Here is a 25,899-nt window from a genome sequence, read left to right on the forward strand (position 1 = left end):
ACATAGTCGTGACTGCGTCCATTTATAATCTCGCCCTTACGTATCTGATAATCTATTCGGAGGCTAGTCCTGCTTGGGTATCGAGGCTAACTAGTAAAACGAAAACACAGAAAGGAATTTAATATTATTCTGCAAACTTTGCGATCGTCACACCTCCAGATACGTTTAGAATATTTTTTATAATAACAATAGCCAACGGCAAACGCCTTGTCTTTGAATCTAACAGTCATGCAAGGTGGTGATAGTACGTTTAACCCCGGAGCTTCTGTAGTTCCGTCAACAAAAGTGGAATTGACCATCTCCTGCAGGTCTGTTATGAGTGCTTCACGCGCTGTCTTTCATTGGGTGCTTGATATGGTAGCCATTCTTTGTTATTTGTGCAGTTTTATTTTTTGCATTATTATAAGATGTACTAGTTATGGATCGAAGGTAATTAGTGATTGGATTTTCTAGAGGTGTTATGAGATGTGAAATTATGAAAGTCAGATGCTAAAGCGACTATACTTTGCCAATAATACTTCGTCTGAATCTGTTTTCAATATTTAATTAAGAGATATGTGTACTAGCGCCCATCATCACCCTGTTTTACTCAGCTTTTGACAATTCTATTTGCCTAGTATATCGTTAAGCATGTATTAGAAATACTGCTATACCACCCTATCATAACACTGTACCTTGTATTTTGCTATAACTTTGCTAAAAATTATTCACTATGTAGTAAACATTGCATATTAAAACTTTTAACTAATTGTATACGATCTTATATTAATATGAACTGGATATAAATTCTTCAAAATGTGTCAGCTGTGAGTTTGCAGCTGTCATGAAGCGTACACAAATTCATACATTTTTATTCTCCTGAAAAATAATTCAGTTGGTTGAGCATTATTTTTTACCATGTAACTTAACTCATTGTGCATTTGAGTTATTAGTAAAAATTACTCTCATTGTGGTGTTCGTATTGATTTCTTTCAGGTTTAATCAATCATTAATCTCGCGCTATTAATCTTTGTTTACAATTGCCTGGGAATTACTTTTGAGGAGGTGGAAGACTCATTGTCGCTGTTGGTTAAATGAGAGTGCCTTATATGTTTAACGGTATGCTATGATGTATTTGTCCCGAAGTTCAGCAACACCGCTGATCATGTTTGGCTGTCAGCTGGGTAGACTCTCATGTAGCTTATGGTCCTTAGTTGAAAGCTTTGGTGGAAGCATCCGGTGTTTGCAGAAATTGATGTTGGCTTGCCACAAGTTGCTGATTTTGTAGTCGTTGTTGTCATTGTATGATCATATACTATATCATCATAGGCTAATGAGAGTGCAACGTGAGTGTACTCTGCTTGCAGGATATGCGTCTGCGAGTTCAACCTGTGATTTTTCTGTCGCTTTTGAAGCATTTTCAGGCCTACAAATCTGTATATACATGTATATAAATTGAACTATTTGTCGTATTTCCAGTGAATAACGATTGGTTAAAATAACCACGCTTGAGAGATCATAATATGTAATTATTATAATAGGCGTCACAATTATTCTGAGGTGTCACAAGGTGGCTGCATGGTTTAGTGGTAAAGAATAGTGAACTCTTGGCTTCAAATCTGTGCACCTGAGTATCTGGGTTCGATTCTAGTGCGGTGCAATCTTTTTCTTAACGCTCTTAGCTGGCTTCAGACAGACATGGCTCTTTGTATAGTAAAGATTAAAATATTAGCTTAAAGGTTGACTTGCAACAAAATTCACATTACAGTTATTTGGTATCAAAAGATTCACCATGTCTTACTCTGTTGTGTTGTAGGTGCCAAATATGTGGAAATGTGATTACAAGCTCTTAAAAGCTCAAAAACAAAAAGCGCTGTAGATTGGAATCTCTTTATTTTGATGACGTAGTCATGAAATTTGGTTATTGTCTTGTCATGTGATGTTCTCACGTGAATTGAAAGGCCAATAAAAAGCTCAATATAAAACTTATCGTAGAACTAGTTTATGACAAACACTTCGGGCTTTACCAAAGACCCCATATCAAATATAGATGCTCGCTACTTTACAGTTTTGTTTTGGTTTGGTCTAATAGGCAAGTCGTAATCTGATCATGTGACCCAATACTTCGCAAATAATTTCTGCAGCACTTTTCGATTATCATAAGTGACCAACAGGCTCATCATGATTATCAGACAATGATATGTACTCCTTTTGACTAAGGTTAAAAGATTAAACGAATTTTTATGGTAAGTTATAGGATATCACTGCTAAAAGTGACAGCATTACGATGACGATAAAACAGACGCGTAAGAACAATAGACATGGTTTTATTGAATGTGTGAAGTATATTTGTGAAAATATTTCGACGAATAAGGTTGCATGAAAGTGTAAACAGAAACCATCTCTCACAACTACATCACAATTGAGCCGTTTTGGAAAGAGAATCCAAACTACGGCGGTCTCGTGTGGCTGCGATTAGCTGTTCGTTTTTTAGCTTTTAAGAGCTTGTAATCACATTTCCACATATTTGGCACCTACAACAAAACAGAGTAAGACATGGTGAATCTTTTCATATCAAGTAATTGTAATGTGAATTTTGTTGCAAGTCAACCTTTAAGTTACTAGCTTAAGTTACTCAAATTCATTGGGTAAAAAAACTTAGCCAATGGCAACTCCATTACCTGCCACTGTTTTAAATCTGGAGCAAATGTGTAGCATAAGAAGTAAGGAATATTTTTCAACAACCTGTTTTAGCTTTGCCTCGAGCTTTGAACATTTTAATTGTGCATTGGCCGGACGCCCATAGAAACAAACAAATAGGTCATTGAAACGTTAGAATAGTAAATGTTGTACATGTTGATAAAATTTAATTTTCTATGTAAAAACTTTTTTATTTATCGGGCAATGCATGGCATTTAGCTAGTAGATGATATGTTTGGAAAGTTTCAGATATAGGTAACATATTGCTATGACAACCAGTAGCGTGCCTTTTGAGATTACAGGTATATAGTATCAGCTCACTGATAGCCTCAAAGGTGCATTGAAATTGTTGATAATTGAGACTTTTGATCTCTTCTTCTGTTTTTATGGCAATACTTTGCATGACTATTGGCAGCGATTTTATCATAATTTCAAAGACATCACAAGTGTCACCTGCTACCTATGAGTATTAGAAGAAGAAATACTTCGCAGCTAGATGATCTACTTAGCGGCTAGATGATCTCATGATCAGTTATGATGTACTCTGCCGACAGCGTCTTTAGCCAACAGTTACTTAATTATCAGAAGGCATTCAGAATAATGCTCTTATGCCATGCTTGCTCTGCACGGCCATATACGCAATACTGCTCCTTTTTCTCCTTTTTTGCATCATTTTTCAAATTCATAAACTTTCGTTTTGTCAGTGCGACATAGCAAATTTAGCAAGTTTATGTCTCTCGCTGACGGTTGGATTAGGTTCTAATAGCAGTTTGGTTGGTAATCCGCCATTTTAACACACTTTGTATTAATTCTTAAGATTAAACTGCCTGTTGACTCAACTTTTGTTGCCCTATTGACTGAAATGTCGTTTTGGCGCCAACTATTCCCCCTATTGTTAGAGTATGACCTTGAAATTATTTCTAGCCGAGTTTTCCTACGAGCTGTGTAAACAAGCTTCATTCCCTTTTGTCACACAGTTTTGTAACAACTGACTGCATTGCACATGTTCATGCATTTGTGAAGACTTACACAAATAAAGCCATAATTTGTTACTTGTCTGTTTCTGTTACTTCTTAACCGTACAGTTGTTCTAGCATGGTTGCTACCATGCTCATCGGTTTTTCCTATGGAAACGGTATCTTCTATGGCATATTGTAAGAAATATCTCACCATCGATTACTGCACAATAAAATATTCTACGGTTGACAATTAGTGCAAGTTTGGTATTTTAAAACAGTAATTATGCTTCTTGGATTTATAAAACAGTTTTTAATTTTGAAAACTTTGATTTCTACGTTAGACTTTTTCATATTTTCCCGTTACATATTTTTACATAATATCTTGCCATTAACTTGCAATAGTGATGTTAACCTGCTTTTTTGTACAGACTACTGCATTCCCAAAGACATTTTATTAGTACTGTTTTCTGTCGTGCGAGTCGGTGTTTCGGCTCGACCTGGATGTGTAGACTGCCGATCGTATGCATTGAGGACTTCCTCTGTGCTTGCTTAATAAATTCTACTTGCTTAAATCAACCATTCTCTCTATAGGAAATGGAATGCACTCGATTAGGGTACTATTATTACACTTTGGGTGCGATCAATGAAGTGTGAGTTTATGATTATCAAGCATCTGCGCAATTTCTTTAAACCCACCAATTCTATTTTAATTCTATTTCTAGCTGAGGTAGATCTCAATCGGTTATTGACAGCAACTGCGCTGCAGTGATCACTCTTTAATAAAACTATTCAGTCGCAGTGGGGATCTGCGTGTAGTGCTATGTGAACATCCTGTTTGCAAACCGTCAAAGATAGCTTTTGGAATTCTTCATAGTTAGCTTCACGCATACTTGCTTGATGTCAGGATGCTCCCTACTCTGACCATCTCTTGTTATCTCAACTAATGACGCATGAAAAAGTGAAAAATGTTTGCAATTGACTTTTTCTGAGAAAAAAAATAATGAAAGGTCATTTAAATCCTCTTTTAGTTTTTATTTGTTTGTAACTTATTAGCATATCAATTGTGTATTTTTATGTACATTTTGGTAAAAAAATCGCCATCTTTTTGGTTGAGTTTTTGATTAATTGATCGTTAATACAACCAGTTCCATGCTATTGACTCCGCCTGCATCTCCAACTGATATGACAACTACCAGATACAATGCCTTATTCACTCCTATATTCTCTCCACTCATCACCTGTACAAGAATCCTATTCCATCATGATGTGTTGTTATTGTCACTTTGTAATCGTTTGTTTTAGAAATCTCATAGACGCCGATCTCTTTAGCAAGTCCGATCCGAGTAAGTATGAATTCTCACCAAGTCCCTTGTATAACCATGTTAAGAGGTCTTGGCTTTCACTGCCCCACCGTTGATTCATTTGTTCATACGGAGCAAGTCGTTCAACTTCTAAAGTTCATAACCTTGCAACGTTTCAGAATTACCACATTTACTACCGATCAATTTAGGTTAAAAACCAATTTAAGAAATCTGGATTTACCTTCTTTCTGTGCGATGCATGGCTCTATTTATCTTGCGAGGTGTTGTTCACAAATTCACAATTTATCAGAAATTTTGAATAGAAATTAGTGGAAATTCACAACTTTTCTATTTACCACTGAACGTTGAAAACATTTCTGGATTCTCTTTCTTTCTGCGCGATGCATTGCTCTATTCAACAATTGAGGTATTAGTTCATAACTCTAAAGCTTTTCAGAAATACCACATTTGCTGTCAACTATTTCCCTGACTTCATATTTTACAGCTAATCATTTGCCAATTTACTAGCAAGGAAGGTTGACCCTCAGTTAACTCTTACATCACATCATTTAGGCATCACAGTTACACTGTGATGCCTAATTGTTTGTTTACTCATAAAGTAAACAAACAGCAATCTGGTTGCTGATTCATGGATTGAGGCAGTAGCTAGATAAGATAGCTCTCATGTACAATGCATCTGAGTTCCTTAACAACAATGCATACCGTGCGTGACACAGTCTACTAACGCACGTTTGATAACTAGGCACCTGTAATTTAAACATATTCAAGTTTCTTATTTCAAAGAATGTTATTATTAGAAATTGTTGAAGAAAATGGAGTAAAATCAGCCCGTTGCCTGCCTCGACGGTGATATAGCTTTATTCACTAGGATAACTGAAAAGTTCCACTATCTTGATCATTGCTATCTTGCTTGATGGTTCATGTGAGGTTCAAATGCTGTCAATTTGTTGGTCAGCCGCTCTCAGCATCAACTCGTAACTATTTTCATCCGTCGTCAAATGGCTGCTTGAGATCGTAGGGGTTTTTACGAGCCTGTGTACATTGCATCATCGTGTACATTTGATCCAATTACAAAATATATACAGGTGCATTTCAGCATGTTATGAGAAAACTGATCCTTCAAATGACATGAGATTAGAGGCTGCTTAATGAAATGGTGTTAACAGATTAATACCACTAGACGTTAACACTAATATATGTTAATATTGACAATCTGTTAACATTACTAGTGTTAATAGATTGTTTGACCTGAACATGGTCCTTAAAGTGAGCTCATGTTAAATATGAAGTGAAACTCTTGTATCAAGTACTGCTGGTTATTTTAGTTCATCACTCGGTTCTGATTGATTATTTTAGCTCATCACTTGGTTCTGATTGGTTATTTCCACTCAGATCCACTCGAGTTTGTCATTTTCCTTTTGATGTAATAAAAGATATTTTACAATCACATATTTTCATGAATGATCTATTATTACCAGGTTGGATGCATAGTGTAAGCATTTAGGTATTGCTAACAAAACTGTACTAAGGAAGACATGTTATATAAGGACTATGTGATAGGATAGATATGAACATTATTATAAAATAAAAATGAAGAACAATATATAGTAAAGTATCAGTGCTTTTTTAACTCTTATTATTTGCAACTCTATTTTGTGAAAAAATTATTCAAAAGAATTAAACAAATTGTAGACCAAGATTATCTAGGATTTGAAATATACAATTTCAAAAATTGACATTTGCTGTCAAATCTCCTGCGTAAATAACTTAGCATCACGGTATAGAACCTCACTTATTGTCATTAGCGATCTATCATAGACATTTGTTTAAATTTAGCGTTGACCAATAGAATTCATTGTTGTCAGATAATGGTGATGAAGTATTATTGTTCTGCATAAGCAAAACAGTAATCCTTCAAAAATTCATGATTAGCGGATACGAAAGACATGAGAAAATTAGCCTGGCTTGTGACAGATGATTTCTGCCCAGCACAGATGGAGTGTTAGCAATATTGCTCATGTGACTTGAAGTTGTCATATTTAGTTGTCATCGAAAGCAACTTGAAACTGCCAATCACTCACAAAGTCACTAAGTGTATACAAACTTTTCACCTCAAAACGTAGCAAAAATCCAAATAAAATTAAGCCTATTGCTGCCTCAAAAAGGCTGGGAATAATGATGTTTTGTCATTGAATCCGTTAACTTTGCTATAAAAACTTTTCAAATTAATTCTTGTCTATTGGGCTGAATCAGTTTCTGAATGAGCTGCAGTGGTAAGAAAAGAATACTTGACCTATTTATGTGGTTAAGAAATTTAAGTAACCTCACTGAGGGAAGTAGCGTGATAACAGTTTTGTTCGAAATGTTCAGAATATCAATCCCATACCATTCTGTCATGTACTAGCAAATCATATGTTACTAGTTTAACGTTTACCAGCAATAGAGTATAGATATAGTGTGTATTAGTAACAGAGTGAAGATATAGTGTCTACTAGTAACAGAGTGTAGATATAGTGTGTACTAGTAACAGAGTGTAGCTATAGTGTCTACTAGTAACAGAGTGTAGATATAGTGTGTACTAGTAACAGAGTGTAGATATAGTGTGTACTAGTAACAGAGTGTAGATATAGTGTCTACTAGCAACAGAGTGTAGATATAGTGTCTAATAGTAACATAGTGTAGATATAGTGTGTGCTAGTAACAGAGTGTAGATATAGTGTCTACTAGTAATAGAGTGTAGATATAGTGTCTACTAGTAACAGAGTGTAGATATAGTCGATTCTCAATTTGCAACAAACAATGTCTGAAATTTCTCTAAACAGTTTTGTGAGTAAAAGTAAAAATGCTAGTAGAAATTAAAATGTAAAAAGTAAAAATGTAAAAAATGTTTGAATTAAGTTGATTTGAAGCTGATGTATTCTAAGTGAGAGTAACTTCCATAGCACATTTCCATTACTCACTCTTCTGAACCCTTCATTCATGCGTCGCGGCAGTAAAGCTAATCTAGGGACTTCTTTGAATTGATTATTATGTTAATAATTTAGTTTTTCATATACTTTGTTATGTAATAGAACATGGTTATAATGCTGTGATAATGGATTACTTGAAACTTTTATCATTGTTTTTAGCTCTAGAACAAATTAAACAAAGTAAGCTGTATTTTTATGAGAATATTTGCTCCAGAACATATGTGGACTTGCTCCATTGAGTCCTCCTTGTCCTAGCAACAGAATACATCTATGACATGCAGTAGCAGCAGAGTGTATCACATCAAATGTTCTTGCAGTTATCACCATCACTGTACTGGTTAAACGCAATTTGTTGCCAGGAAATCACAAATATCAACTTCCACTAATTTAGAGCGACTACACATTTATCATTTTTAAATACATGCTATAACTCTTTCTGTTTGTGGATAGTTCAGTTCGTTTGTTAGGATATTTTGAACTCAAAAAGATTACTGGATATTTGTTCTTTATCACCATTCCTTGTTTCACATTTGCATGCAATTCTATTGGCTACCCCAAAAGCAAAAAAAATGCTCATCACAAGTCCTTCATAAGAGGATGAATCTCGTGCCAACTTCTCAGAAAATCAAATTGCAAATACGATGTATTACGTCTCCAAATGTGTCTTTTAAATCTATCATGTATTCATCTAACAACTATGTTTTGTATGGTACAAAGGGTAACATAATCCTTGAGAAGTTTGCTTGTTTATCGTGATGACTTGGTAATTCTGTTTGTAGTGTGTGTGATGTCAGTGAAGCAATTTGCTACAGAGAATTGGAGAGAGGTAATATACCTGTTTATGTATAACTACATTGCCATTGTTAGCTTCATGATCCTGTGTCAAAGAAGGTCGATAAGTGATTGGTCCCTGACTGTTAGTTGTCTTGTAGTACGGACGAACTGAGACTATTTGGGACAACCTTAACCCTGACTTTGTCAAGAAGTTTGAGATCGACTATTACTTTGAGGAAAGACAACAGTTAAAGTTTTCCATGTAAGTTACAACAACTTCTTCAGCTTGTGTTTTAGTTTGGAAGAACAGAAATGATGGCTGACAATCTTAACCCGGATTTTGTTAAGAAAATGGAAATAGACTACTACTTTGAGGAAAGACAATTGTTGCGGTTCTCTGTGTAAGTTTGCTCTCGCTGTCCTTTGGTCTAGTTGGTACCCGTTATGCACCCACCTTCTATACTTTGTCCTTTGACATGGTCAAATAACATAGTCATGACAAATGGTCCATCTGTCACTCCCCTCACCCGTCTCAACCAATCACCTTATGTTAAAAGAAAGGGGAAAGCGAATTTTATGATTTGCTTTCTCCCTTTTCTACAAGAAAATGCTCATCAGCTAACCATCCCACTTGTCTAACATAATCAGGGAGACTATGGTTTGTTTGTTATTTCTATCAACACAACCATCTTACAATATATAGCATTCAACAATACTTTGAGTGTTTTGAAATTGCAGTACCTTAGCTTGCCTAGCTCATCGACTCAGCTGTTGTGCTGTTAAGGAAGAGAATCGCTATATTTCCATGGTGCGGTTAATCCCCAAGTTTGCATCATCTGCGAGATGGAAACGATAAAAATCCACAAATCAAGCGGGTTTTGTTACTCGCAAATTTTTACTGAGTTTTTCAAGAGCTTGCGCAAGATGGAAACGGCACTTGCGGATGATACTCAGAAAAATGTCCCCCAAGCTATTCCATTTCAAACTGTTTCCACACTTGAGTTATTTTAATTTTGACCTGAGAAGTTCCGAATGCGTCGCTATGACCTCTGACATTGAAATCCTTACCTCTTTTACCAAAGCTTCCGCGTGAATCCGCATCGCGCGAATGTTCCTTGAAATGCATCACTCAGTAACCCAACGTGTGCACAACTCCAAATCCTCTTCATCTGTGTCATGGAAACATAGTGAATGCCTAATACAGTCGTCGTATTTGAGGAGTAAATTCGTAACAACAGCTGGTCATATGTCGGGAAGATCCTTTTTCGTCACTCCTTCACTGTTTTATGGTAACTAAATGTTTTGTGACAGCTGAAGTTGATTTGTGTGTTATTCTATCATACTAGTACATTTATGAGCGTCTCACAGTGATTTGCAAATTGCTAGCAGAAAGCTCAGTGATGCCCTGGATTTCTTTTGCATGCATGTTTAATCAGATAGCTCGCAGGTAGGTGTTTAATGTTTAACCAGATAGCTCGCAGGTAGGTGTTTAATGTTTAACCAGATAGCTCGCAGGTAGGTGTTTAAGAAGCTGGGTCTCAGGGACCGGATGGAGTTTTAGAACCAAATATTGTTGGCGACTGGTGGAAGGCGCAGAGCGTGTGTGTGTGAAGTTTGAATGAGATCAGTCCAAAACTGTAGAAACGTGTATGTGGATTAACAGTCACACACATACGCAATGACAATTTGGGATTTACTAATAGAGATTAGAGTTGCGAGAGATTAGAGACAATATATAAGTGTGGTTGTAGGTTTATTCTTGAACCCTGGAATGTTAATGAAGCTGATCGTTTGGTGCAATGATGTTATTAGCCTAAATGTTTTTGCATGGCTTTGCATAGTGCTTTAACTTGTAAAAATATTTTTGCTGCAAGGGTATAGCATGAACAATCCCACCCAGTATAACTCTTGCAAGGCTATGTACAGCGTCGGCCTTGTTATGGTCAATGACCTCTATCCATTAAACGTGAACTGCTAGTAGAAATTCGGGTTAGTAACTACTGAGAAAATGGTAGGCATCAAAACAGGTATCCTCCGTGTAAGGATCTACTTTCCAAGCCCTAAATGGCCACACCAGACATTAATACCAAAAAGGTTATGATATGAGGCATTGTGGTGAGGAAACAGTTCTGTATTTTCTGTTTAGTTCTCAGGTCAGCAAGTCGAGTAAGAAGCTAGAATATTCAGTTTTACTTATTGACTGACTTCTGAACCTTTCAAAATCAGGAACTGCGAATCATTGTAATAAAAAACATTGGAGTTATTATCATGTTGTTTTAAACACAAATAAGAAACTTATTAATATTAAAAACAACATAAATATTGTATTTAAAATTAGTAATTGTTTATTAGATATGTGTAAACAATTTGCATAAATAAGACGCGACAATTCACATATTGTAGACAGCTGCTCAATTTATAGCTTTTCAAGCTGGCATCATGACTGCTTCCATCATGTCTCAAATATGGTTATTAAAAAAAGTGTGTGACCTTTTATTTGCTGAAAATGGAAATTGTTGGAAAATTAAAAAGGAGGTGAAGGTCATTATTAATAATAGGGTGCAAACTCAGATATACAAATAACTTGTATAGTTATTTATATTGTCTATTTCTATAAGGTCTTTCATCAGGTTCTCTCATTTGACATTGCATGTCTTTAACACTTTTAGTTCATGAAGCAAAATGAAACGGTGGGTTATGTCCGTGACAAATCATGCACTTTTCCAATATATAGCAGTTACTTATGCATTTTTAGAACATCGATTTGGGAGTAAATGTTTTTCGAAGTAGTTTTTTCAGTGAGTCGAGGTCTCAGCATCTGTGACAAGGCCATTTACAGTAAATGGCTAGCCAAGGCTAAGTATTTACAGTAAATGGCAGTTGTGAGAGTGTGATAACATTTTCAAAGGTCAGTAAATCAGCGAGGGTTGAACTTTTCTTTTACAGTTTGGACTATCCAACTCTGTTGGATTCTTTTAATACTATCTATTGATAGAGTGAGACATGCACTCGCATATTCCTAGTGACATGTAACATTAATACTTAATGACGTGTTTTTAATAAATGACAAATAATCATCCCCTCTTCCTCTTTGACAGTCACGGGGAATTCTTCATAATGTGGTAGAAAAGGATGATAAATAGTTGCTAGGATTTATCGTAACAACGTAACGATTGATTGATAAGTTTTATGGTTGCCTCAGTCGTATCATCAAAAGGCACAACTTGTATGATTACCGTAAGTTGAGTTGGTGTCTGATTATTTGCGGATCATTCATCGAGCGTATCTCATGCGTCATGATTTGTTAAAACTCGCTCTATCGGGGAATCAGCTTTTTCCCTTCGCAATAGTTCACGTCCAATTCATACATTCAATTGAGTTGATCAACTATTTTTCATTACTGATGATTATCACCATAGAAGTTAGCTCTACAAGCAATCCGCAAGTAGTTGCTATGAGCACTGAATGTAGATGGGGAACAGATAAGATCTTTCTTTACTGCTGCATTAATTAATTGTGTCCATGTTTCGTTTCAGCTATGATGTTGACAGCAACAGTCCTGACCTTTCTAAACATGTAAGCAGTTGTCTTATTGTGTTAGTTCAATCATAACACCTGCACCTCCGTGTCATCTGGCCTTCAGTGAGCAGCTAAAGCTCTTGCGTGTTTATGCAAATGTCTTATTAAAGTTAAATATTTACAAACTGTTATTCTGTAGTCAAAATTTATCTGTTAAGGAGAAGTCTCTGCTGGATTCTGTTTAATTTCTTCAAGTTTGTCTTACAGTGCAATGGTTTCTTAGTCAAATTTCATTACAGACTACCATATTTTACTTTCTAGGACTTTCTTGGCACTATGGAGTGCAGTCTAGGAGAGATAGTGTCTGCTGGAAGATTGAAACGCGCTCTCAAGTGAGTTCAACTTGATCATGTCTCTTTTGAAATTTTAGTTGGCGGGCTATGAACAAGATTAACACAGACAGTTTTACACTCAGCATATACTGTAAAACCTCTATTTGAACGCCATGATGCTGTATTTTTCAACTCTTCACCTATATTGCTTTTCTATTAGAGATGGCGTTCAAATAGAGGATAGCGCTTTATTTTCCGACTAGCTCGTCAGAATTTTCGGAAGATAAATTTAACCCCTTCACAGGCAGATTGATGTTAGTGTCACCTATATTTTGCACTTTCCTTCAGGCAGAGCAACATTAACGTCGTCGGCCTCAGCATTTTTGCTAAATGTTTTTTCTATACGTCAAAGTATGAGACAGTTAAACAAGAGACTACTTTGAGTAAAACATATTAGCTGGATACAGTTATTACTATTATGATGGTGTTAGCTGGATACAGTTATTACTATTATGATGGTGTTTCGTTCAAAGCTTTAAGAAAAAAAAAACTTTGGAGTTAGAAAACGGACTTCGAGATGTCATAACAATAGCTGGAATTATGTCGCACTGAAGAGTATTCTGAAAAGTATTCTAATCGTTCATCACAATGTTTGAAAGTCTTCAGGTAATATTGTAAACCACATTATGGATGAATCTGAAAACAATGGATAAGATCTAGACCTTAGTAAATTTGAATCAGAGTATAGTTCTGATGATTGTGATGATCGATCTTCTCAAGTACACCGTCAGTAAAACCATGGCAACCACTACAGCAACAATTAAAGAATTGATTGTTATTGATGTAACCGAGTTATTATTAGTACCTTTTTGTGAACACTTTGCTACTGATCACTTTCTATTATGAGTTCGTAAAGACCAAACATAATGAATGTCAATGAGGCGGTCTAATAGAGGTGGCCTTCAATTAAAGGGTGGTGCTCTATTTTTTTAACCCTTTTCCTATAGTAGCGTTCTATTAGAAGTGGTGTTTAAATAAAGGTGGCGGTCAAATAGATTTTTTACGGTAGTTCAACGAGCTGTTGTTATCAAACCTCAAGCAGTTGGTCTTTTGATATGTCTTTCATGCATTATGTCTGTTTGTCTCACAGGAAAACCATGTGGCATGTAGGTTGATACACTACACTTTTAAATAAAGCATTTGTGGTTACAATGTCTTTGAGCAGATGTCTGTGAGTGCTATATCTATGAGAGCTGTCTTTTTTAATATTGTACCAAGTGAAGTGTGCAACTTTCATTGACAGTTAATGGTTTCAAGGTCAATTGTTTTTTTAAAGCAAGTGTCTACTTAGACTTGCATGTTAGTGATCCTAAAAAGACATCCTTGACTTCGAATCAGTCGGTAGTCCGCTAGCAATCTGTTTTTTATTTTTGTAGAGGTCCTAAAGCTAACAGTGGATCCATAGTGGGTAAGTTGTCTATTGCTTTGCAAGCAGATAGTAGAGTGCAGAGTATTTTGAAAGGAGATTGTACCTTGTTTAGCTAATTCCCCAGCTATGCCAATTTATTCCTAAAGATGGACCTACACAAAATCTTTGTAGATTTCATCAGAAAGTATTGGCGTTGTGCTATCATTCGCTATTGTTGGTAGTGTTTGAGCTGATCTGACTGTCTGGGTGTATCAAGAATAAAATCAACAAAACTTGATTGCGGTCAAATGTGCAATTATGATGTCTATAGTTGCAAAAAGACTGACAGAATAGAGACGCATAACGCTGCAACTTCGATGTAATAGCTGATATTAACTACAGCAACGATATCAACTAGTGATGTCATTTTGGCAATTATTTCTTTTCTGACCGTTTTAACCACGATGAAGTTTTTTCGATTTTAATCTTGAAACATCCTGCCTGTCAGATCACCTCAAATATTACAAATATCGCTAATGATAGAAAAATACCAATACTTCGGACAAAATCTACTAAAAGTTTGTGCCAGTTCATCCTTGAAACCTAACACTTTTGAGTGTTTACTTTGTGAGATGTACTGGCAAATTAATTTAGCTTCTGAATGTTTTCTCGTAATCTTATTTATTGAAGTGAAATATATTACGCCATTTATGTAATCTGCCAGCTGACCCTTCGCATAGACTGTATTTATCATATAAACCAACTACAGTGAACCATCCCATGAGTAAATCAATATATAACCATTATGAGCTCATCTCTTCTCACTAAGACTGTTAACCGTATGTCCCTCGTTTCACTGCCCTCATTACTAGTGTCTGATTATTCAATTTACTTTTATATATGCTGGTGCTGTAGGTTATCCTGAGAGACCACACACTGTGTTAGTAACGAGGGGTGCCATGTTGCACTTTCACAATGAGCGCATGCGTTATAGATCACACTTAGTTTTATTGCTTGGCTAGACTTCACAGTGCCAATAGAGTGACATTAAAGTATAGCCACACGATGACTGAACCCATATTCAACGTCTACACTGTATTGCCAAATAAACCTCAACTGAATAGTTGTTTCAACTAATTAATAATGATAGAAAATTAATCGAGTAGAAAGTGAATTTTTTAATGACACATAGCTTGCTAAAATGCACAACTTTCTGAAAAAAATAGCATCGGTCCTGTTTTATCGTAGCTAAAGTTTATTTTTAACATATAAGACGAATAAGTGTGGAGGAAAAAATAATGTGGCACTTTCATCCAATCTAACTCGAGGTTCAGTTGTGTTAAACTTAAAGCAAATTCTTATTTTACAAAATGAGCTTGGTTACATCATTTTGTCAAGTTTCATCTTCAACTTTCATAATTATTGGCGATTAATTATTTTATAAAATGCTGTGAAAAGGCTCATTTTGTGAAAACTTACTAAAATTACAATTTATTTTTTTCAAATTTCACCATGTAACTTTGGTAGTTATTGGTGAAGCTGACAAAATTATCTGAACAATCTTATTTCATAAAACTATTAAGTTCTAGCTGCTGCAATTTATGTTTACTAAAGTTAGCAATTTTGGCGAAGTTTGAAAAAATTGTATTTTTAATGTTTGATTATGTGTATCACGCTGTGTAACAAGTTTAAAAAATCTTAAGTCTCCTTTTGTTCTACAAGGTACAAGTGCTCAATTTCAGCATCACCAACTATAATTACAATAGTAAACTAGTAAAAAATTTAAATATCTCGTTTCTATTATGTTATTTTGCTAAAGTTATGGTAGGTTATTTTATGTTTTTCAAGTTTCCAAATCTCTTTGGTAATAAATTGCAATCTTTAGGAAATTGTAATTCTTAAAGAATCCAATCTTTAACCCAACAGCTTCTTGTATATATTTTCATTTCTAGAATGCATGCTTTATCAGCGCTTATTGTGTGTCAACCAGAGCATAACATTCACATCTTTTGCTTATGCTGTGTAGTTGTCTGCTCTTGCTCGACTTGTTTTTCATTTTTTTCTTTCTAAAAGCAGTGTCTTCGGAGGAGCTTTCTTCATGCAAAGTAAGTCTCAAGAGGGGGTGAGTAGAGCAGATTATGGTCTTGCTTAAAACTCAGTGATTTCTTTCTGAACACGCTCCAGTACGGGTCGCGAGCTCTGCGCCTCTCTAATTCTGCTGGTGTATTGGAACATTTACCTAATCTGCTAACAAGTGATTTGTTTTCAACCAACCAGATTTGAGCATGATTTAGTCTTACTGCTGAGTTGTTATGTTTGCACCCTGCTGTTATTGTAGAAAGCTTGTAAGGGTGCATATTGATGTCCAGATGTGGCCTGCACTAGTGCTGTGTCAACATGTTTTATTGTGTATAACCTGACCTTGCACTTGACCTATGCATATGAATATGGTGAAAGTTCTTTTGTGGTTTTTCAGTTTTATAAGTGGTTTTTCTTTGCTTTCATGGGTCCTATCAACTAGTCAAGTGATAAAGTACAACACTTTCATTTATAAATGCTTCAAGTCTGTCAATGCATATCTAAAAATATGCAGACATCAGTCAATCTATATATACCGGGTATATATACATGTATTTAGCTTTGTTTGTTTGTCCTCTATAGAAACTAACTTCTAATTAAACAATATGTGTGAACTCTTGCATGTTTTTTCTGGGTACTCCTCCAGGAGAGGTTTGAAATTAAGATTTCAGGGTCTAAGGAAAGTTTAGGGCTGAAAAAGACATTTTTGTGAATGACAACGACACTAAATACGATTTCGTAATAATACGGACTGAGAATAGATGGAAAATGAAATTAATGATGCATATATTGACTGAACAAGAATTCAATTCAATAGAACTTCATCACACCTAAATATTTTAATACATTGCTGGGTCATACACCATTCAGAGGCTTCTTTTCTATAAGTAGACAAGGAAGTTCTATCCTGAATATGTGATGCATGAATAACAAATACCGTATTTTTCGGACTATTAGCCGCTACTTTTTTCTGATGATTTGAGCCATGCGGCTTATATAAGAGTGCGGCTATTCTGTGGTTTTTTCTTTCATTGCTAGGGCGCATTAACCGGAATCTCCGGTTATTGCGCCTCTAGCAGTAAAAGAAAAAACAAGACAATGCCTAACAGTACTGTTCCGTTAGGCACTGAGTTAAAAAGCGTTGGTTAATACGAAACGGTGCCTAACGGCACTGTTCTGTTTTAATCAGCAAAGTTGCTGCCGTGTTAAAGAGCATTGTTATGAGTTCTGCGGCCTATACAAAGGTGCGGCCTATTTATTGTTTTATTATCGTTTTTTGAAAATAAAGCAGATGCGGCTTATATAGGGGTGCGGTTTATAGTCTGAAAAGTACGGTAATTCACAATTCTTGATTTTGTCTAGTCTTATTAGAAAATGTTGATAGATGAGAAAATCTTGTTTCATTAGTATATGTTTTTATATCTTTGTTTTGTTTATTTGTTTGAAAATTGCTAGAATAAAAGAATAAAAGTTAAAGAATCATGTTGAATTGTTGAATTTAATTGCGGAATTGAATTGATTTGTAGGATTCAATTGTTGACTTGATTTTACTTGTTCTATATATTTTGATGAAATTATTTCAATAGCGCTGAAAGATCTAGTAGTATGTCAGCCATGTTTAACTAGCTGCAAACCAAGCTTGAAGATATTCAACTGCTCAGCATTGCTGGTCGTTGATTAAAAACTCGCAAACATATTTTTGTTTATTTCTAACCAGGAGGAGCTAAGTCTTGTGCTGCGAGGTGAAGGCCTGGATAAAAAGGATTTCTTCGGCAAATCAGATCCATTCCTGGTTTTTCATAAAGTAAATGAAGATGGCCTGTATGTACTCATTCTTATTATTATTATTTATTAATTCTAAAGTTAATAAGAAACTTGATTCAACTGTACATCTAGTTACTACCACTTTGGGTTACATACAGTGACTGGCAGGCTTGTAGGGCAGTCAGAATATCTTCTAATTAGAGTTATCCTCTCTTTGTATTGTTTGGGCTCATCTAGTAACAATAGATTGGTTGCATAGCCAATGCTAATGTGTTTTAAACATATTGAAACTGTTAACTAAGATCTTCATGCTACTTTGTTTAAATCGCTTCTTAAATGCTGCTATTTAGTGATATTCTCAATGAACATATAAAACATAGCCTCAGGCTATTATGCCCGGATGATGCCATAATAGAACTCTAGATGCTACAACAGGTCCACCAACGTATTCCTATACAACGTGTGAACTGTAGAAATCTTTGTTGTAGATCCCTGTGCGTCAGATTACTGAATTTCCATTTATCTTTTTAGTAATTTGTTGTAATATATAAGTTTTCTTACAAATTTTATTAGCAGACCACTCAACATGCTAATCAGCATTTTATCTTTATACTTTATATTAGTACATATACCCAGATACATATGAGGCTTATGTGATCTGATGATGTGATCTGATGATGTGATCTGATGATGTGATCTGATGATGTGATCTGATGATGTGATCTGATGATGTGATCTGATGATGTGATCTGATGATGTGATCTGATGATGTGATCTGATGATGTGATCTGATCACTAACTTACAGCATTACAAAGAATCTCATTACTAAATAAATATTTTTTCTTTTCTGGTAAAAATATACATATATTAATTACAATAAATCAACTTACGCCATATATATATTTATATATATTTTCGTGTGTATATATATATAAAAAAAACTATATACATATATATTTACGGTAGATATATGCAGTATATATATATATACAGTATATATAGCAGTATATATATGCAGTATATATATATACAATATATATATATATATATGAAAATATATATAAATAAATATATGTAAGATGTAAGTTGATTTCTTTTAATGAAGGTTTAAGAATATGCATATCTTACATATAATCTCTGACCACTAGTAGACATTATAGGACAAGTTATCTTTGCAAACTCGCTGTCTCGACAGGTACACAATCACACACAAGACGGAATACATAAAAAATACGCTGAAGCCCAAATGGAAAAGGATGAGAATTCCTGTACGAGTCTTGTGTAACGGTGACTATGACCGAAGCATCAAGGTCGAGTGCTTTGACTGGAACAGCAATGGCTCTCATGAGATCATCGGCTATTTCCTTACAAATCTTCGTGAACTCTCCGCTGCCAAGGGCAAACCTTTCCATGTAAGCTGTTTCCTTTATACAAAAAGGTGTATCCGTTTTTGGGTTTGTTAAGCTGTATCATGCTGCAGGCGTATCTTCTCTTATTTGATGTATTGATTGGATGAACGCAGTACTCTTAAGTACAGTATATTAAATCTTTTACCCGTTCATGATTTCAAGGGAAGATTAGGATATTTAGTAGGTGAAGCGTATTCAACAAACTTGTTGGAACTTTAGGAGCCGTAAGAAACACGGAAACTGTATTTTTAGTATTTTCATTTAGTTATGAAGTTTTATACTGAAGAGAACTGTAGTAGGGCAGCGTAAATATATGCGGAGATATTTAAGCTCATTAAGCCATCTTCGATCTCACCATTATGTACAGGTACTGATATAGATATCAGACAAGTGTTTGTATTGCACAAAAATATAATTAAACGGTAGGTACATGTACATGTATATGAAAAATTGAAAATATTTTTACAAATTGTGCGAAAAGAGACTCCATGTGCATTTCAGATGACGTGCTGCCGTTACTGGATTTAAAAATAAATCATGGTTTTAATGTTTTTACCTGAGCATTGAGAGTCGTTGAAAACTTGAAAATTTTATAACTATATTATTTTCAACGAAAACACAACTGCATATATATATAAAAAAAATATATATAGGACATTACCATCTTTGATTGATTCATGTATCAACTACATCTCTGATTGGTTGATTCATCAACTGCATCACTGATTGGTTCGCGCATCAGCTCTGTTTCTGATTAAGTCATGAATCAGCTGGGTCTTTGATTGGTTGATGCATCGGCTGGTTCTCTGATTGGTTAATGCATCGGCTGGGTCTCTGATTGGTTTATGCATCAGCTGCGTCTGTGATTGGTTCATGCATCAACTACATCTATGATTAGTACATGCTTCCGTTATATCCTGGATTGGCTCATGCATCAGCTAGGTTTCTGATTGGTTGATGCACCAGCAGGGTCTCTGATTGGTTAGTGCATCGGCTGGGGTTCTGATTGGTTCTTGCATCAGCTGAGTCTCTGATTTAATGATATCTCTTGTAGTTGATAAATGACCAAAAGAAGCTGAAAAAAGGCAGCAAGTATAAAAACTCTGGAATTGTCCTACTAGATGACTATCAGGTTCACCCTGTCTACTCGTTTGTCGACTACATAACAGGAGGGTAAGCGTTCCACTCCTTCCCTTTTCATCTACTTTCCTTAAACCCTTTTTCTACCAGCTCATAACATTGGATTCATTCACAATTTTCGTTGATTATTGTATCTGTCGATTTACGAATTACAAGTGTGCAATGTGAGTGAGACAATGCTTACAGGTGTCAGCTGCACGCAACAATTGCAGTTGATTTCACAGCATCTAATGGCGATCCAAGAGATCCAAAATCACTCCACTACAACAACCAGTTCCAACCGAATCAGTATGAGATGGCAATTCGATCCGTCGGAGAGATCATTCAAGATTATGATTCTGACAAACTGTTTCCTGCTCTTGGATTTGGTGCCCGGCTCCCTCCCGACGGAAGAGTAAGTCAGCTGCGATCAAATGGCCTTCAGATTAGAGGCTGCTTTAGGCCAAACTGTGCATAAACATATATATAACTCTTTCGCTACTAAATTGAATTCTTTTCCAGAATTTAATTACATAATTACATATTTGGTCGGTAATATGTAATTACATAATTTGTAATATTACAAATTATGTTACAATTATTATTATTACAATTATTATTATTACAAATTATAAATATTATTATTATTAAATATTTGGAATATGTAATTACATAACTACATATTCGGTAAAATTTAATATTTGATAAGGGCGCATATAAGTTGTCATAACTTTTTGGCAATTTACCAACAGTATCAAAAATATTTTGATACCGAATTAATCGTATTGAAATTTTATTTGAGATGATGCCATAAGAATGCCATAGATGTGTTCAGAATGAGCTTGGACAATTTTTCGGCCATTTTCGCTACTATCGTGAGTGTGTCCGAGTCAGACGATCTATCAATATCATTACAGCTTACTGCATTATTATTACTACTAAAAAAATTTTAGGTTAGCCATGAATTCTTCTTGAATGGTGACTCACACAGCCCCTACTGTCAGGGCATTGACGGGGTCCTACAGGCCTACAAGCATTCACTCAACACAGTACAGCTCTATGGTCCTACCAACTTTGCTCCAATCATAAACCATGTCGCAAGGTCAGCAACCAATCAACTCACCCTTTTCCTCTTCATAAACTAGACAATTACTGTATATACTCGCTTATAAACCAGCCCCTGTAAAACTGCCAAGAAATACAAAATTTTATAAAAAATTGCATCTAAGCCAACCCCCAGATACCGTGATATGTTTTAGTGCTAATACCAATAGTGTATTAATATGCAATGCACGGATCATAGATTATCGTAAAAGGATCGATTGAATTTTGGATTACAAACACAAACATTAGACAAAGTTTCGTGTGACCGGAATTATCACATCCGTGGTCACATGACTGAATGACCAATTACAGCCAATTATCACCTTATGTTTATTTGAAGAGCAAAACCAGGATGCCTATAGTAAAGTAAATGCGCTTAGTTAGATGCAATTATGCTGTATTTAATTTAAGGTAAAGTTGAAATTAATATTGAGGTTTAGTTTGACAGAATTGTTCAGGGAAGTCTAAGTTGTTATAGATGAATGTATGGCTGATTGCAGTAATAGTGATATATTGTTATCTGAACAGTTGCATTTTGACATTTTGTTTTTGCAAGATTACAGTTTTATGGTATTTTTAGTTTTTAAATTGGGTAGTTTTTTGGTGTATACAGTATTTCATTTGTCTAAGGTTAGATGTACTGTATTTTTCGGATTAGCCACTTCTTTTTTCCGATGTTTTTGAGCCATGCGGCTTATTTAGAGGCTGTGGCTATTCTATGATTGTTTTATTAACCGTTATTAGAATCAAAACTAAAGAAAGGCAGAAGCAGACGTTGCTTTTTTTATTTAGCAAATAGAACACAGACGTTACACAGAAATGAAGTTAAGCAAATGCTGGTTATTTTCTATTGCGTCTGTTCAGTTTTAACCAACAAAATTGCTGAGGTGTTAAAAAGCACTGTTATGAGTTCTGCGGCCTATACAAAAGGTGCGGCCTTTGTAATGTTTTATTATCAGTTTTTTAAAAATAGAGTAGATGCGATTTATATAGGGGTGCAGTAAATAGTCCGGAAAATACGGTATGTGCCTATAAAGATAGGTTGCTCAAATTTTTTGATTTTATCAGATTTTATTATTTGCAATTGTTTGTGATGCTTGAGGTGATTTTTCAAGATAAATATCGACAAAACTTGATCGCTAAAACGTTCAAAAGAAAAATATGTGTGAAATGAAGTCACTAGTTGCTATTGTTGCTATAGCTGATGTCGGCTACTGTATTCAGGTTGCTGTGTTACGTGTCTCTATTATGTCGATCTTTTCGCAACTATAGAATCGCACTTTCGTTTCAACTGTGATTAAGTTTTGTCGATTTTAATCTTAAAACATCCTGCCAATCAAATTACCTCAAACGTCGAAGACAACTGCATATGATCGAAAAATACCAATACTTTTTAATAAAATATTCTTAACTTTTGTGCCTCATCTTTAAGTTGACTCATTAGATTTATAAAGTATTTATAAAGTCGGCTAACATGTGTGTATACGTGACATTTGGAAGGCATTGCAGTAAGATATGGCTAGATCTTATGCTATTTCGGTGGGTGTGCAGAAAACATTTTTAAAACGCCATTCTCAATGAGTCATGACTATAAAGGTTTGCTGCGGAAAGAAGAGAAGGTACAGACTACTTCATCTTGCTTATAATCACAGACGGAATCATAACTGATATGCCACAGACCAAGTCAGCTATTGTCAATGTGAGTAACTGAGTGGACAACTCCTCATTTTTGTCACATTAGCCCTTTGCAAGTTTTTCAAGGGCAGCACATGTTTAACAAGAATTTTGTTTCTCTTGCCCTGTGGTACCTCTATGCACATTGATGACTTTCTTTTCTTAGGTGATTCATGGTTGCTTTCAGAATTCATGTTCGTAGCCATAGAGCTATGCATGTTTGTTATTACCATAGAGCCATGAGTTTATGACACGTGTTGCTGCTATTGGTGTGTACTCATATTGGGGATGTGATGTCAAATGTTTATATATCCTTAACATTTCTATGACTGTTGTAGGCCGCTCGTCTGCCAATGTCCATAATTATAATAGGTGTGGGATCGGCAGACTTCAAGGACATGGACATACTCGATGGGGATGATGTGAGAGTCTCCTATAATGGTAAGCAGCTCCTCATTTCTTACTCTGCTTTTACTTAAATATATATATGATGGATAACTCTATTATTGCTCCTCTCTGGTGCAGTTTCTCTTTGCTCAGACCTGACTTATATTTCTGCAATGAATAACTCTACTATTATTCCTATCCGAGAGATTCCATTTAATCAGATTCGACGCCTATTCTCCTGATGGCTATCTCTATTGTTGTTTTCTCTCTGATGTAGTTTTCTATTACTCAAACTCGACTCACATTTCCATAATGGATAACTCTATTATTGTTGTTCAACACTAGTCTATGATAGGGCAGTTATGTAATATTAGCAAATGAATTAATTGGTTTTCGTAGCACCGTAAACAGGTTATGGTAGCTAGCATTAAGTCTAGTAAGAAACCCCATGTGTAGCTTCTATACATTGTAACACGCCAAGGCATTAAAGCCTGGTTCCCATATCGATTGCGAGACTCCGGCGGTAACTTGCACAGCAAAACGTTTGCGGCGTTAGGCTCGGCGGCATATGTTCACATATAAGCTGCATTGCTAAACATAATCGCGTAATCAAATAAAATGTTCGCTCGCCATGCCGTTTCTATAATGGTGACTTTCACCAATATAGTGCATTTCGAGAAGGTTCTGCCTTCGGCCTTTTGCGAAATTTGAACAGCGCTAAACTATTGCAATGCCGCCAGCAACTACCAGCGGTACCTGGCGCGTAGGTTCCCATTTCACCACTAATAGCCTGCGGTGCTGTCGCCGGTGCTTTGCAACGTATAAGGGAACCAGGCTTTAGGGGCCCCAAGGACACCTCCTACACCATGTAATGCAGTAAGGCTAATAGGGTTCTCAAGGTACCTCCTATACATTAACAAGGCTAATCCTGTCATTAACCTTGTAACACACCAAGACTAATAAGGGACCCCAAGGACACCTCCTACACCATGTAATGCACTAAGGCTAATAGGGTCCTCAAGGTACCTCCTATACATTAACAAGGCTAATCCTCTCATTAGCCTTGTAACACACCAAGACTAATAAGGGACCCCAAGGACACCTTCTACACCATGTAGTGCACTAAGGCTAATAGGGTCCTCAAGGTACCTCCTATACATTAACAAGGCTAATCCTCTCATTAGCCTTGTAATACACCAAGGTTAATAATGGACCCCAAGGACACCTCCTACACCAAGTAATGCACTAAGGCCAATAAGGACACCAATGGTACCTTCTATACATTGTAAAATTAAGGCTAATACGTGGTAGACACTAGTGTATTTCTTTCATCTGGTAACAAACTCTCATAATTGAGCAAGAATATACATGCTGTAGAGTTGTCTGTTCTCTTAGTTTACCCGTCGATGGTACTTTGCAGGAATAACAGCTGAACGAGACATTGTACAGTTTGTACCTTTTCTGGAGTTCACAGCTAAGAGACCTGGAGACACCTTGATCTCTACAAAGGCTCGGTTAGCAAAAGAGGTTCTTGCTGAAATCCCCGAGCAGTTTACATTATATATGAAAGCGAGAGGTTGGTACCCTTGGTTATCATTCTAGTCAACCGCTGTTATGCTCTTCCATATTCCCCAACGCTTGTTACGCAGCTGAGCACTTGCTAATAATTGTCAAAAATGAGTTGGCTGTTGCTCTTTTCTTTTTAAAATCATAGCATTGTTATATGTGTAGCTGTATTATATTATACGTGTGGACATCACTTGAAGGCAACATTTTAAATATATTTCGTTATATTTATTCTACATTTATGTGTATTAAAGTAAATATTTCACTTTGGCTAAGTTTCACATTTGATATGTTGTAATAATCGAAATTGTAATTTTTACTGTTGTTGGACTTGCACAATAAAGGCTTCTGCAAAAGACCTGTTCGGTTCTGTTCTGTTATGGGACATTTTTCTACCCATATGAACAATTTCTTTTAATAATATATTCTGTGACTGTTGAATTATGTTTCAAAGCTTAACCGCTAGTAGTTTATTATTTACTTCCAGTTTATCAAACACCTCTGTAAGGCTTGTTTATCTGCACTCTTGCCTCTCTTCTCCAGGTATTAAACCCCGGCCTCCTCTTGACCGAACCTCATCTCTTGCTTCTGGAATCGGTCAGCCAGCGAGGTAGATGAGACAACTTCAGATTGAGAAGATAATCAGAATGTGTCCCGTTAGTTAATCATAACGATGGACCTGTATCAGCTACTGATGCTGGCCTCGGCTCTTATTTTAATCTTAAACTTACTGCAGAGTTATGAGAGACCTGGATGGTCATGAGCCTTCCTCTGCTACTCCTGTCTGCAGAGTTATGAGAGACCTGGATGGTCACGAGCCTTCCTCTGCTACTC

The 25,899-nt window shown here is 35.8% G+C and overlaps 1 protein-coding gene across 3 annotated transcripts; it reads left to right on the plus strand.

The window, feature by feature from the left end:
- Positions 1 to 67: 67 nt before the first annotated feature.
- Positions 68 to 25,899, plus strand: LOC137388656 (copine-8-like). 3 transcript variants are annotated; one of them, XM_068075122.1, is made up of 17 exons: positions 68 to 308; positions 4,941 to 4,981; positions 8,709 to 8,755; positions 8,862 to 8,965; positions 12,240 to 12,279; positions 12,544 to 12,614; positions 13,991 to 14,022; positions 16,036 to 16,067; positions 17,759 to 17,862; positions 19,002 to 19,218; positions 20,270 to 20,388; positions 20,542 to 20,749; positions 21,288 to 21,436; positions 23,035 to 23,137; positions 23,451 to 23,553; positions 24,920 to 25,075; positions 25,609 to 25,899. In XM_068075122.1, exons 1-17 carry the CDS (start codon positions 229 to 231, stop codon positions 25,677 to 25,679), a joined length of 1,677 nt encoding a protein of 558 aa, XP_067931223.1. In that variant the 5' UTR covers positions 68 to 228; the 3' UTR covers positions 25,680 to 25,899. The 3 variants fall into 3 exon arrangements, with proteins under 3 accessions (XP_067931223.1, XP_067931225.1, XP_067931224.1); XM_068075124.1 differs by having other exon boundaries at positions 16,039 to 16,067; XM_068075123.1 differs by lacking the exon at positions 8,862 to 8,965 and adding an exon at positions 9,001 to 9,104.

Source organism: Watersipora subatra, chromosome 2 (assembly GCF_963576615.1).
Source record: "Watersipora subatra chromosome 2, tzWatSuba1.1, whole genome shotgun sequence".
Classification (NCBI taxonomy): Eukaryota; Metazoa; Bryozoa; class Gymnolaemata; order Cheilostomatida; family Watersiporidae; genus Watersipora; species Watersipora subatra.